At 40.9% G+C, this 15,838-nt stretch overlaps 1 protein-coding gene across 1 annotated transcript in view; it reads left to right on the top strand.

The window, feature by feature from the left end:
• Window positions 1-15,838, top strand: part of CPED1 (cadherin like and PC-esterase domain containing 1) — a 337,576-nt gene that overhangs the window by 77,933 nt on the left and 243,805 nt on the right. The window contains exon 7 of the mRNA XM_013005960.2: window positions 8,610-8,716. Coding sequence (XP_012861414.1) covers window positions 8,610-8,716 — 107 coding nt within the window. The remainder of the gene's footprint in view (window positions 1-8,609; window positions 8,717-15,838) is intronic.

The following is a 15,838-nucleotide window of genomic DNA, read 5'->3' as shown; positions in this document are numbered from 1 at the left end:
GCTGTACATCTTCCAAGACAGATTTGTTTGTGTGTTTATCAGTCTATAGTACTTTTCATATTCTCTGACAGCATGCGCTCAAATGCATCCGTTTTTCTTCGCTCTTTCTTATTCAATGACCAACTTTCACATGCATCGGAGGCAACTGAAAACACACTCTCCTGGGCCAGGAGCACCCGCATCCTCAAAGTAAGACCCTTGTTTTTCAATACTGAGAAAGGGTCTTGTGCCAGAGCTGCCCAGTGCAACTCGTCCTTTGCTGTCTAGATGCGCTTCCAGGCGCATTGATTGTGGATCCAAGCAAGGTGAAATCCTTGACAACGTCCATCTTTTCTCCATTTATCGTCGTGTTAACTATTGGTCCAATCGTGAAGATTGGGGTTTTCTTGACATTGAGTTGTTATCCCTAGTGAGGGCTGTAATCTTTGATTTTCTTCAGCAAGTACTTCAAGTCCACACTTTCCGTAAGCAAGGTTATATCATCTGCTTATCGCTGGATAATAAGCCTTCTTTTAATCCTGATACCTCTCGTTCTACTTCATGAACTCCAGCTTCTCTGATGATTTGCTCAGCATGCACACCGAATAAGTATGGTGAAAAAATACAGCCCTGATGAACACCTTTCCAGATTTTAAACCAAGCCATTTTCCCCAAAGGAGAGAAACAAATGATAATCAAACAGTCAAGAAATATATAATGTGTCAGATAATGAACCCTCTGGATGAAAAAATGAGAAATATATTTCATTTTTTTGATATTATAAAGTGTAGGAGAAATTTGTTGAAGATGTCTTTCCTTCAGGATAAATAACATCCACTCAAAAATGCTCTCTGAGAATTGTATATTGTTCTCTGGGTGAACTTACTGATCCCATGGACCCTATCAATGAGGGAGGGCTCTGTGAGTTCAGGAAACAATTGTTTACTTTCAATGGCAGCCTGCCTGTGCAGTCAGGAAATATGCTAGAGCAGCCTCCCTCTTTAAGGCAGTTGCTTGATGAAACACTAAACAAAAGCCCAAACAGAAACCTTTTAAAACAGTTCTGATCTTAACACTGAGGTGTTAGCTAGTTTCTGAGATCACTTAGAGAGGAGCGAAGACAATAAAGGAGGCCATTCTTTATCTGAATAAATAAATCTTGCCCCAGGCACCACCTTCTAAAATCATCTGTAGTGCCCTCTCACGCCCAGCGCAAACACTTTTGAGGCATGATACTGGCTGGTGCTTTCGCAGTTTCCATCCTAGTCTATAGGAGAGTTTGGAGGGTTTTGGGGTTTGTTGGGTAATTTTGAGATGGCGAACTAAACACCCACAGTCTGTTTTCCCAAGAGTGATGCTCTGAGATCTCGCTGTATAAGAACAAGACTGGGCCAGGTTAGAAACCAGTCCTGCTCTTTGTGGTTTCTTGGTGACAGGTGAATCGTTTTAACCAAGAAAAGATACACTTTTAGGGATTTAAAAAAAAACCATAGATGGAGCTAAAGTTAATACTAATAGTTCCTATGTACATAGGAATTATTGTGGAGCTGGTGTGGGACTGGGCAATGTTTTATTCTGTTGTACACCTCTGTGGTCATTGTGTTGGACGTAGGTCATATATAAGAAAATCAGTATTATTTATACTATCCCTATTTTGTATGCACCTCTGGTGTTTTACAAGAAAATTCCCATATACAATTTCCTTTTGGATGATCAATCCTGAGTTAAATATCTATTCCAGTAACTTTAAACCTGGAATCACCAGTCATCTCCTGTAGGTGTCACTGTTATTGATTCCTACCCCCAATGGGTTTCTGGGACTGTAAATCTTTATAGGAGTAAGAAGCCTCATCATTCTCCCTTGGAATTGCTGGTGGTTTCGAACAGCTGACCTTGTGGTTAGCAGCCCGATGAGTAAGCCCTATGCTACCAAGTCTTCTTTGTATTATGAGATTGGTAGAAGTTGGTTATTTCCGAATCTTTAGTATCATAGATAGTAAAGGTCCAAGAACATCTAAAAAGTTAAGAACTAGGTTCTGCAAACCTCTTCTCTTTTAAACGTTTCCTGGAGAATGATGGCATTTTGAGGGTACAAAGCTTTCAAAGAAAAGCTTCACATGTGGGGAAAAAGTGATTAATAAGCAAGAGAGGAATGAGTGGAAATGAAGTTGTATTTTACCACTTAACTGTGTCCTCTCACTCTGAGAAGCCTGGTGCGGTATGGGCTATGGACTTCATCATTTTAATTGTCCAGCTACTAAAGGAGCAACCTCTCCACAAAACGAAGGTGGCGAGTCATGCTCAAGTTAACACTCAGACTCGCGTAGAACATTTCTGTTTGCATGCTGAATACCAAGATGCTGGAAGACAGCACCCCCGGTCACATGGATCAGGAGACACGGTGCCAGTGGTTGAAGGTGGGAGAGAGCTACCTCATCCATGGAATAGATCTTAAGTGTATCCTTCTCCATACCATCTACACTTTGAAGAAAACTTAGAGCCCAGATTAAATGCTACTTAATAATTCCAATACTTTGTTTTGAATGTTCCCACTCAGTATTCAACCAGAACTTTTTGATTCGAATTTAAAAGGGAAAGGCAAACCGTTTTTTGTATTCTAGACCATTTTCAGGCCGGGAAACAATAAAACCCAAGAAGTAATCACCTGTCATAAGCTTCCCAACCAAATCTTATAAGAAGGTAAAGATATGCAAAGAGAGAGGGACTCAACTGGTGAGATATTAAAAGCGTCATGTGTTTTATAGTCCTCTAAGCCTAAAAACCAACCCGTCTTTTCCCAAGGCACACACACACCATTTCTTAAGTTGATAGGAAATATATACTTATAAGCTATCCATGTTTAAAACTGGAAGGCACATTTAAATAATGCAAGCCATTCAATTTATTAACCTCCTAGGAGCAGAACATTGTACTAGAAATATGAGAGCAAATAGCCAAAGTTACAAACAAACGGTCACTGCCCTTAGCAATCTATTTGAAGGATTCCTACATTTAAAAAATAATAATAAAACCAGAGTAACCTATACAACATCACACACTTTTCTGACATTCATAACATTCAGTCCTCACTCGAGCCATTTGAAAAACACCCAATTTCAAAAATTCTCTACAGAACATTAATTTCCCCTTAAAATGAAGTAAAGTATAACTAAGAGTGTTAAGTGATCTCTTCGTGCACCTGCTCCTCACCTGAGCTACTGTGCTCTGAAAACTGCTGCCTCTACTCCCAATGCTCAGGCCTCCTCACTGAATCCTCCCCCACCCTCCCAGGTCTTTCTCTGGTAGAGAAACAGGTAGGCAAACATTTTCACTTTCTTTTCATTTCTATCCCCAGTGTTATAAGTTGACACCTCCTGCTACCACCATGACCATTTTTTTAATAATAAAAAAATGCAGAGGGGTCTCAGGGAGGAGACGAGCCAGTCAGGGTGCGTTGTAACAACAATGAAAAATACAACTTTCCTCTATTTCCTAAATGTTTCCTCCCCACTCCCACTCTCATGACACGAATTCTACCTTGCAAGTCTGGCTAGACCAGAGGATGTACACTGGTACAGATAGGATCTGAAAATACAGGGAATCCAGGGTGGATGAACCCTACAAGACCAGTGGTGTGAGTGGCGATACAGGGAGGGTAGAGGGAGAGTGGGTAGGAAAGAGTGAACCGATTACAAGGAACTATATGTGACCTCCTCCCTGGGGGACGGACAACCGAAAAGTGGGTGAAGGGAGACGTCGGACAGGGCAAGATATGACAAAATAACAATTTATAAACTATCAAGGGCTCAGGAGGGAGAGGGGAGAGGGGAGCGGGGAGGGAGGGGAAAAATGAGGACCTAATGCTGGGGGCTTAAGTGGAGAGGAAATGTTTTGAGAATGATGAGGGCAATGAATGTACAAATGCGCTTTACACAATTGATGTGTGTGTGGATTGTGATAAGAGTTGTATGAGCCCCTAATAAAGTGATTAAAAAAAAAAAAAAGAAAAGTCGATACTTGTTCCAAGAGAGGTACTATGCACTCACATTTGGATGAAACACAAAAACCCCACAGAGCAACAATGACATTTGGAAACTGAGCGAAAAAGCAAAGCTTAGTCACTAGCTAAGTAAATGACATTCAGAAATCAGCCAGGGAATATTTGGAATACAAAATTGTATTCTCAGCAAAATGACACATTTCTGGGGGCAAGAAGGCTTAGTAGGCAAATACCCAGGGTGACCACAGAGGTGGCAAACTAGAGGGCCACAGGGAGAGTCAAGTCCTCTAAGGGGCCCGCTGGACCCGCACCGTGTTTATTGGGCTTACATATTAAGTATTTGCCAACATTAAAACATCAGCATAACTCATGAAACCTTCGCTCAAAAACTTAGGGGCTCCGGTAACATGGGGCACATATCCTTCACAGCAGGAAATGGCTTCCTGCAGGTTGTCCAGTTTGCCAGGTGCCTGCCTGGCCTCTACTTTGTCTCTAGTAGCAGTAACCTGCCCTACACCTGGCATAAAAAACCCCACATGTCCATATTCCAAAGGGCCAGTCAGCAAACTGATGTTCCCAGGTTTTGCTTTTAATGAACGAGAGTTGTTCTTTAGGCGAGTTGACGTTGGTGAGATGTTGTTCTTGTTGTCGGGCACCTTCATGTCCCTTCCTTCATGGTGACCCCATGTACAACAGAAGGAAACACTACCTGGTTGTGATAGTTCAGGTTTATTGTGCCAACCTGGCCAATAAACACATGTGGGGTTAACTGAAGGGTGGAGAGATAAATGGCTCCGTGAGCCTCACCTTTCTTGTTCTCTGATGGTCGGATCAGTGTGCGGCTGCCTTAGCCAGTTCCCTGCTTCAGCTGGCAAGGCTCACTTCCTGCAAGACATCCCTGAGGAGAAGCCACATGGACCTGTTCCGAGGAAGCCCGGGGTGCTGGAGCAGCCTTGTGGAGACCACTGCCAGCGCTGAGATGCTTACATGCTCACTGATTCAGCTTTCCTCCTGCAGTCAGTGTCATTGCGTGCCTTTTGTGAGACTGAGGAGGACTTTGTAGATCCGTGTCAGATTTATGGGCTAATGTTGGACTCACGGGCTTGGACAACACTGGGTTGGAATGCTTTCTGAATGTACACTGACCCTTTATATAAAACTCTCTATTACATACATATGAGTTTCTGTGGATTTGTTTCTCTAGTCTACCCAGACTCACACATCAGTCCTGCGCCATCCTCACAATTGTTGCCCTGCTGAACCTGTTGGTTGAGATATGCTTCAGTGAATGGCTATTTAGCCAGTTGGTTCTAGCGGACATGTCTGTACTGGACCTTTGGTCTCCGTGCTCTTCCACCAGAATTGCTTAGGGCACTGTAACTCTCTGGAGACATTTTTACCGGCTGTGAGAGGGTGACAAGGACAGAACAGTGACCTCTCAGAGCTTTTCTCTCGGGGCTTTAGCAAACCCAAGTGTGGTCCCTGGCCTTCTTTTTGCTTATGTCTCCTTTTTCCAGCTGAGTGTTCAGTGACCCAGACCTGCTCCTTCCTGGGTCTGGTCTCTTCTCTCTCAGCCACTCTCTCTTTGAGCTCTCTTCCAAAGGAGGCTGTCTCAGAGCTGCAGCCAAGTGATGAAAGGCCCAGGATAGGCTGGTTTTCTTGGCATTGCAGCTGATGTTTGCTCTTGGAGATTATCTTTCTTGATATGTTTCTGATGCTCTTAGAAGGTGGGCAGGAGGGCAAGGAGAGCTAAGAAGTCAGGCCTGGCCAAATTAGGGGGGTGGTTTCTTAGGACTTCCAGGTATGCAGAAAAGGAGACCGACCGAAAAGTGCATTAGGATTGGAAGTCAAAGTCACCATTAATAAATGAGAATTCTTGTTAAAAGAAGCCCACAGATGGGTCCCCAAATGGATTAAGCCTTGGCGAATCCCCTCTGACTACACCGAGGATGTGAGTAGCCTGGCTAGCAGGATTCACTTGAAATATGACTAATTCAGGTAGAGTTAGAATAAAATTGAGTTCTTTATATATTCTCCCTTTGGCCCATTTTAAATTTATTTTAATTTTTATTATTTTCTGCTTTCTTGTCAACTGAAGTTTTTCTCTATTTTATTTGTTATTGTTTGTTTTTGAGGAGGGGTAGGTGGAATACGTTTTTCTTTATATGAAAACCAGGGTAAGTAAATCTATAGAAACAGTAACTGGATTAATAGTTACTTAGGGCTATGAGGAAATGGGGAGGTAATAATAATGAGTACAAGAAAGCAGAAAATATTCTAAAATTGATTGTGATGCTGTTTGTATATCTCTTTAATATGTTTAAGCTATATATAAATATATGAACATACCTCTATCTAGACCTCTATAAATGTCCTTTGCCTCCTAGTTCTTTCCTCTATTTCCTTTCACTTTTCTCTTGTCCTACTATTATGTTCTACCTTCATTCATCTTTCAGTAATTACTCAGCTCCATTGCACTTGGTCAAGCTCCACCAAGCATCCTATGCCCTCTTTGTCCTTGATTTTAGATCACTTGTTGTTCCCTTGACCCTGGGCTTATTGGCACCCCCTTACCTTTCCCCTGCCTCCCGCTCTCCTGTGTTCCCCCAGAACCATCGGTCCTGTTGTTTTCTTCTCCAGATTGTTCATCCCACCTATCTTATCTAGATAGACATGCAGAGACAATAATAAGCACAAAAACAAGACAAAGAAAAAGAAAACAAAGCAACAACAAGAACCAAAAAAATCAATAAAAAAAGAAAAGTCTATAAATAGTTCCCAGTCTGTTTGTTGACCTTTATGAGTGTTTTCCAGTTGAGTCTAATGGGGTGCCACGCCCTTGCCACAAAGTCTATTTTTTGGTATTCTTCTGGGACTTCATTTCTTATAACAATAGGGAAATAGGTCTATGTACATATATTTCTATGTTAAATATTAAGGAAGCAGATGCACATTGAGCCTCTACTCAAGGACTCCCTCAATGCAAGAACACTTTTTTCTAATAACCCAGCATTCTGTGACTCTCACCTTCCTGACTCTGAAGACAAAGTGGGTGAATAAGTAAATGTGGTGAAGAAAGCTGATGGTGCCTTGCTATCAAAAGATATAGCATCTGGGGTCTTAAAGGCTTGAAGATAAACAAGTGGCCACCTAGTTGAAAAACAACAAAGTCCACATGGAAGAAGCACACTAGCTTATGTGATCATGAGGTGTTGATGGGATCAGGTATCAGGCATCAAAGACCCAGAACAGAAAGTCATATGGATGTGAATGTGGGGGAGTGTGGACACTTGACATTCTCTTACAGAAGGATCACAAGGAAGAGACAAACCAGTCATGGTGCAGTATAGCACTGACAAAACATGCAACTTTCCTCTAGTTCTTTTATGCTTCCTCCCCACCATTATCATGACCCCAATTCTACTTTACAACTCTGGATACACCAGTGCATGTACACAGGTACAGATAAGAGCTGGAAACACAGGGAATCCAGGACAGTTAAACCCCTCAGGACCAATCATGAGAGTAGCCATACCAGGAGAGTAAGGGGAAAGTGGGAGGAGAAGGGGAGAGTCGATCACAATGATCAATAAATAACCCCCTCCCAGGGGGATGGACAGCAGAAAAGTGGGCAAAGGGAGACATCAATGGGTATAAGACATGAAAAATATAATAATTTATAGGTTATCAAGGATTTATGAGGGAGGGAAGGCGAGGGAGGGGGAAAATAAGCTGATACCAAGGGCTCAAGTAGAAAGAAAATGTTTTGAGAATGATGATGGCAACATATGTACGAATGTACTTGACACAATGGATGGATGGATGGACTGTGATAAGAGCTGAAAGAGCCCCAAAATAAAATGATTAAAAAATATGTTTAAACTATTGAATTATATGATATGTTCATTATGTCAGTAAAACTGTTAAAATGTTTTAAAGGAAAGAAGCACATATATATACTTAAATGTTAATTTATGATTTATAGGCAAAGGGTTTTATCCTTGGTGAGATAATTTAAATATTTGTTTTGGTCCATTTTGAACTTAACTCTGCTATAATAATCTTTTGGATCATAAATTCTTTGTAGATGAAAGTTACCTTTAAATTTTTGTGGATTTTATTTCTGTCTAGAAATTTTCATTGTAATAAATGTTATAAAACACATACTTGATACTTAATTATAAAAAGAAGTGGCAATACTCAAGTCTCTATCACACAAAATATTCTGTGTTTTGACTTCGTATCATTATTGGATTACACAATTTTCTCCTATCTTAAAATAATTGGTAATTTCTTTACTCCCAATCCTCAAATAAAAAGCATTATACATTTATAACACTGGTGAATTTAAGCCTTTGCTTTTTAATCTTTTGAAGACATTTTTCTGACATTTCTTCAGTTAATTGAATATTCTCTAGAATACAATGCCAAGAATAAAAATAGTAGGCATGTAGGATAAGAAATGTGAACATGTGGTTGCTTTTAAAGTTGATGTTTTCTTGTGAACATATTAAAATAAAGCTTTTACTGTTACTGCAGAATTTAAATAATTAGGTTGTTTGAGGAGTAAGATTTTACCTTTGAAGATCTGATCAGGTTTATTTCTTTTTCATACTTCTTTGACTAATAGGTGATCAGGGCTCTTGGGATCTGCTCATTTGCCTATCTTCTAAGAAGATTAATGGAAAGCCCTGCATATCCAAGGAAGACTTGTGCCAGTTAGGTTTACATCAAAAGGTAAGTACTCTCTTCTTAAAAGATACAGATTTGCTGAATCTATTGAGGCGGGAGGAGTCCCAGAGGGACTCCTGATTCACACCAAATTGATACCAAAGACCAAACTCCTTGCAATCTGGTCAATGCTGACTCATAGCGAGCCTGAAGGACAGTGGTTCTCAACCTTCCTGATGCCACGACCCTTTAATACAGTTCCTCAGGTTGTGGTGACCCCCCAAGCATAAAATTATTTTCGTTGCTACTTCATCACTGTAATTTTGCCACTGTAATGAATCAGGTGACTCTGTGAAAGGGTCGTTCAACCCCCAAAGGGGCCAGTACCACAGGTTGAGAACCGCTGCTGCAGGACCAGGTAGAGCTGCTCCTGGTGTTTCCAAGACCTTAACTCTTTATTCGTGTGAGGAGAAAGCCTCACCTTTCTCCCGTGGGACAGCTGGTGGTTTCGAACTGCTAACCCTGCCGTGAGCAGCCCAGCATGGAATCACGACATCAAACTTTAAATTAAGTAATAGCTCAAAACGTAAAACCTGTCAACCTTAAATATTATATTTTTTTAAATTCTTAAATATAAATATTATATTTTCTTAAAAGTTTTTTTTTTCATGAAAATGTTGATGTCCCAAGGCGATGGCATGAGAGCCACTCTCTCCAGCTACACAAGCGAGAAGAGAATCCATTTCCACACCAGCGCAAGGATGTGTTTAGATAAAGAGAATTTTGAGGAGTAACAAATTATCCAGTTATCCAATGCCTACTGTATGTTAGGTACTAAGCTGGGCAGTTTATGTTGGTTCTATGATTGACATCTATAACAAAGCTGGAGGAAAGTGCCAAAATCCACCACCCGTTATTTGACCGTTTGTCCCTGTTGTAGCCTACTCAGATCTCTTGATATTTTTGCAATTGACAGCCTTTATAATGCCTTCCTTCTTCCAACTCTCTACTTTCTTCAGATGGGGATAGTATTTGGGTTCTCTTGTCCATCTTGGGTCATTAGTTCTCCGTCTTTTTCAGAGATACCTTCCTCTACCTATTCCTTAAGTACCTGTGTTCCCCAAGACTTACTCCCAGAGTCTCAACTGTCATTTGCAGATTGTTATTCCAAATTTACATCTCAAGCTCAAACCACTCTCTCGGGTTTTAAGTTTACATGTACAATTGGCTGCTACACAGTTTCACCTGGGTGTCCCATTGATGCTTCAAAATCAAAATGTCTAAAGACAAATCATTGTTTTCTCTATCAAATTCATTTCTGCTCTTGGATTTTGGAGTCATATGGAAGATCAAGCACTTTATCACCTCCTAATTGAGAACTCTGGGATTTCATCTCTGAGGCCATTCTGTTCCTTGCCATCTGCGTTCGGTCCATTGTCAACACTAAAGCTATTACAGTCTAGACACTTCTCTAAGGTGTTACCTATTCTCCCCACATTTATTCTGCATTTATTTTGGCAGTCAACATATCATACATGGACCACTGTTAAATTCTCCTTATTGTTTTGTTTGAAGAAAGTATTTTGTCCTGAAATACATCCCCCGCCCCAGAGATATCAGAGTGAGACATAAAAAAATGTTGAACTAACCATGTGCTTAAGATCTTCCTATCCACTATCAGATGAAGCCTACAATATTAGTTGCGTGTATTAGTGTTGCCAGCAGGAAACCCTTATCTTGCTCAAGATGATTTAGCCAAAGATAAACTAATAAAGATAAACTAAAAGCAGAGTTTTACCACCACTCTGCTCTGAAGAAGGGTGTGTGCAAATGGTATCATCAGAAGAAAGTGCAAACTAGATCCAAGAAAAAAGAGTCACCAGAAATGAGTTATAAACATCAGAGAATGTAGCTATTTTCAAATCAGAACCCTACATAGGAGGCAAAGAAGTACATACCTAACCTATCTGCCAGACTCATTGGAAGGCTTCTCATTATTTAAAGTCAGTTGCTAGTAAAAGGCAAGGGTGCTTATGTGATGCCATTCACAGAAATTAAGTTCCTGGACTACAGTGGACACAGAAAAAAGTTAAAGTGGCCTTTAAGAAAGAATATGGCTGGTTCTTTTGAGAAACACATGAATGGAATCCCTGTGACTGGAGTGGAGTGTGTGAAGTAGGAGGGGAGGGGAGAGAAATACCAAAATTACAGGTCTTGGTGATAGAGGGCCCTTTAAGGACTATGGCTTTTACTCTTGGTGAAATAGGGAGTCATTGGATGGCCTTGAGAAGAGGTATGTGTGTGTGTGTGGGGGGGGTGGTCAGGTTCCATTTGCACTTAGCAGTATTGCTCTGGAAACTATGTTGAAAATTGGCTGTCACACAGGTAAAGACAAAAACAGGAAGACTAATTATTACAATAAAGGTAGCCACAAGTATCAGGTCACTTGGACTTGTAGGGTAGCAATGTAGAAGGTTGGATGTGGTCAGAACCTGAGTAAATTTTAAAAGTAGAAGTGCCAAATAACATAACCAGCTAGCATTTATATAATCTTCTATATGTCAAGCCACCCTTTGAAATTTTCTATTCATTTCCTTGACTTCATTCTCCCTTCCATTTGCTTTAGTACTCTATGATTAATAGCAAGTTTCAGTCTCTTCTGACATCCACTTTGATCTTGTCCTTCTTTCCTGAAGGACAAAGCTAAATATTATAATGAAGTGTAAAGGACCCAGAATTAGAAAACTAAAAGGGAAAAACATGTTCAGCATATCTGAAACTGAAAGAACTCAAGGAAAAAAATTCAAGTCTCAAATTGAAATTTTGAATGATTCTAGAGGCAAAGTATTGAACGATGCATGAAGCATCAAGAGAAGATGGAAAGAATACACAGTCACTGTACCAAAAATCACTAGTCGACAGTTCACAATTTCAAGAGGTAGCATATAAGCAAGAACCAATGGTGCCGAAGGCAGAAGTTCTGAATGTATTAGCCAAAAACTGGGCTCCAGGAATTGACAGAATTCCCAATGAAATGTTTCAGAAAGCTGAAAAAGATGTGGGAGCACTCATTCAGCAATGCCAGCAAATTTGGAAGACAGCTACTTGGCCAATTAACTGGAAGAGATCCACATCTGTGCCCATTCCAAAGAAAGGTGACCCAACAGAATGCTCAAACTATAGGACATTATCATGGATATCACACCCAAGGAGAATTTTACTTAAGATCACCCAACAATGGTTGCAAGAGCACATTGACAAGGAACTGCCAGAAGCTCAGACTTGATTCAGAAGAGGAGGTGGAATGAGGGATAGCCTTGCTGAGGTCAGATGGGTCTTGACTCAAACCAGAGGATACGAGAAGAATGCTTACTTCCATTTCGTGGACTATGCAAAGGCATTCAATCATGTGGACTGTAATAAACTGTGGCTAGCCTTGAGAATGGATAATCCGAAGCACTTCATTGTGCTCATTCAGAATTTGTACTTGGATCAAGAGGCAGTTGTGGGAACAGAACAAGGAAAACTTCATGGCTTAAAATTGGGTGAGAAATGCATCAGGATTGTATCCTTTCACCATACTGTTCAATCTATATGCTGAGCAAATCATCAGAGAAGCTGGGTTAATATGAAGAAGTGTACACATCAAGATCGGAAGAAAGCTTACTAACACCTGGCACTATGCAGACAAACGGGAGGAGACCGTGAAACACTTGCTAATGAAGATCCAGGACTGTAGCCTTCAATAGGGATTACAACTCAATAGAAGGAAGACCGACATCCTCCCAACTCGACCGACAGGTACATTATGAAAAATGGAGAACAGGTTGAAGTTGTGAAGGATTTTTCTTTGCTTGGATCCATAATCAATGCTCATAGAAGCAGAAGTCAAGCGATCAAAAGACACATCACATTAGGTAAATCTGCTGCGCAAGACCTCTTTAGAATGTTGAAGAGCAAGGACCTTACCTTGAGGACTAAGGTGCACCTGCCCCATGCCATGGTATGCATGTGAAAGTTGGACATTGAGTAAGGAAGATCATAGAAGAATAGATGCATTCAAATTGTAGTGCTGGAGAAGAATAATGAAAGTATCAAGACCTGAACAAAGGACAAATGGATCTGCTTGGGAGAAGTAAGGCCAGAGTGCTCCTTAGAAGCAAGGATGGCAAGATTTAGTCTTACATGCTTTGGATGTAGTTACAGGAGAGACCAGTCCCTAGAGAAGGACATCCTGTTTGGTAAGTGGAAGGGCAGTGAAAAGAGGAAGGCCGTCAATGTGATGACTTGACACAGTGGTTGTATCAATGGGCTCAGGGAGAGGAACAATTGTGAGGATGGCGCAGGACTGTGCAGTGTTTTGTTCAGTTGGGCATAGTGTCCCTATGGGTCAAGGCCAACTATATGGCACCTAAACAACATATGGCAAACATCATTCTAATGCTTACACATGTGTTGATGTCCATCCTTTGCAGATGCAGGGGCCCTGGTGGTACAGTGCTGAAGTGCTAAGGGAAGGTTGGTGGTTCGAGCCCACCAGCTGCCCTCTGGGAAAAAGATGTGATAGCCTGCTTCCATGTATATCATAAACTTGGAAACCTTGCGGAGTAGTTCTACTTTATCCTACAGAGTTATTATAAGTTGGAGTGGACTCAGAAGCAGTGGGTTTGTGTGTTTTTTTATTATTATACAGTTGAGGAGACAAACTCACAGAAAGGTTCAGAAAACTTGCTGGAGGTGGCACACCTAATCATTAAGAAACTAGATTCCAATTCAGGCAATCTGTCTTCAAACCCATGTTCTTAACGCTTTCTCTCTAGAATCTTGCTAAATAAGTCTTTAGCCACTGTCTTAGTCTACTAGTAAATATCTCTAAAGACTAAATGAACTGTCAATGATACACGTTAGGTTACTGTCGCCTTGGATCATGACTTATGCCAGCATCAATAGTCTAAGCAATAGTTGCTTCAGATGAAGCATGGATACTTCAGGGTTGTCAGTGGCTTAGAATGAGCAAAGAAAGGGTACCTGCTCAAGTTTGGAGCCCTGACCACACCAGAGCTTTCTAATTTAGTGCTTACTATAACTGATCATAAGGTGTTTGTTATAGAAAATGAATGGGTGAGTCTTTCTTCTTAGGAGATTAATGTGAACAAATAGGTTCTAGTAGTATTGGCCCACGTGGGACTGAAAGTGAAATGAGGTTCACTATTTGGGGAAACACTAAGTTTAGTAACTAGGGCTCCATCTCAGCTCTCACCAGCAGCCTCTAGTGGATTCATTTCTAACTGCATGTTCATAGGATTAACAGCCCCTAAACCCAGGGATGCTGTTTTTAGGACCTGAAGCACTGAAAACTACTGCAATGAGTCTTCTTTTAGAGCACAAGGGGGGCATTTTCAGGTGAATTTGAAGGAAATAATAATGGATGTAAGAGACGTGGGAGGGAGACGAACGATTTTTTTCCCCACAGAGCTCTTTGATTAGCTGGTTCTTTTCTTTCCTTGCCATTAACTCTTTTCCTCGTGAATGATACCTAACAGTCTTGGAAGACAGTCTGATTTTTAAAATAAAAAGCATAAAACGCAGTGCAGATCCAGTACGGAAGAGCAGCAGCCCTCTAAGATACTGACTGGCGTGTGTACCACTTTTTATATTCCTGATTGACCCAACGCAATCCCTACCCTTTGGGGCCTTTCTTGGCCCTCACAAGTGGGACAGATTCAAAAGTCTACTCCTCAGAACAAGGCAAAGTCGTTTTCCTGTCAGTTTAGTTTCTTAAAAAAAAATTTTAACCCTATAACGCCTGAATTTATAATTTCAAGAAAATTTTTTGTTGTTTTTATACTTTGCTTTCATAGTTATCAATATATATTAATATATACATTTTAATTAAATGTTATGAAAACATCATGCTATTAGCACTTTCTAAATGTAAATAATATACTGTTCTTTTTAGTAAAATACATCTTAAAAAGAATGCTTTATGTTTGCTTCTGTCAATAGAGAAAGAAACAAGTTAGATGTAGGTTGTCACAGGTAAGGGTTGTGGATGATCCATTGGGATTGAAATATTTTTGTAATGTGCAATCCCCTTTTCCCAACTTGATGCTTTTCCCAATTTGATGTTTTAGAAATATCTCAGGGCTTGAATGTTCTAGCCGTTTTGTATAAGCATTCTAATCCTATCAGACAGATAAACGTTTTTATGTGAAATGGACAAACCAACAGTAGTCTGTGTGTGCACCTGCATGTGCGCGTGCACGCACGTATGTATGAAAACTTTTAAACTAACACAAGGTTGTGGTCAGTGATACTTGCTGTGGTAGTTACATAATTTCATGTCAACTTGAAGATATAGAAAAGTGTGTAGGGGTGGAGTTTAGCCTTTAAATCAGACCACAGCCTGATGGTGACTCCTTGTGGGTGTGACCTTCTCATAAGGAGGGTCCTGGGAACCTCCCCTTCTTTCTCTGCCTTCACCTTCCTGGTGACTGGCCCTGATTGCTGCCAGAACCACTGCCGTTGGATCCACACAACTTGTCACCCCTAGCCTGTGATCTTCCTGCATTCTGCATCCCTGCATGTGGCTGCGTGAGTCTGAAATGGGACTTACAGATTTACGTTGGACTGGGCTGGGATGTTTACTTGATATAGAATTACCTCTTGATCTAAAGTTCTTTCTCCTCGATTGGCGAGGGGGTAGAACTGCTCCGTAACCCATTCAAGGCTCTGACTTTGGGATGCATTTTGTTCTGCATGTCTCCGGAGCCATCTTTGGGTGGATTCAAACCATCAACTTGGCTGGCGGTCAAGTTTTGGGAGAAAGATGAGGGTTTTTACTCCTATAAAGAGCTGCTGTCTTGGAAACCCACAAGGTCATTCTACCGTGTCCTATTGGGTCCCTCTGAGTCAGCATGGACTTGATGGCAGGGTGTTTCGTCTGGAGTTTGGGCGTCTAGTGCTTCACTGTGTGCACCACAAGGTTGGTGGTCTACATTAAAAACTGCTATTGAAATGTTAAACTGTAGAAGTGGGTCATGTAAAACCATCTAATGCAGTGGTTCACAACCTTCCTAATGCCGTGACCCTTCCATACAGTTCATCATGTTGTGGTGACCCCCCCCCCCAATCATAAAATTATTTTCGTTGCTACTTCATCACTATCATTTTGCTACTGTTATGAAT

Source organism: Echinops telfairi, unplaced genomic scaffold, assembly GCF_000313985.2.
Source record: "Echinops telfairi isolate 266 unplaced genomic scaffold, ASM31398v2 ScPeMD7_23;HRSCAF=83, whole genome shotgun sequence".
Lineage (NCBI taxonomy): Eukaryota > Metazoa > Chordata > Mammalia > Afrosoricida > Tenrecidae > Echinops > Echinops telfairi.
The sequence above is the reverse complement of the archived record's forward strand: the minus strand, read 5'-3'. Positions and strand labels throughout refer to the sequence as shown.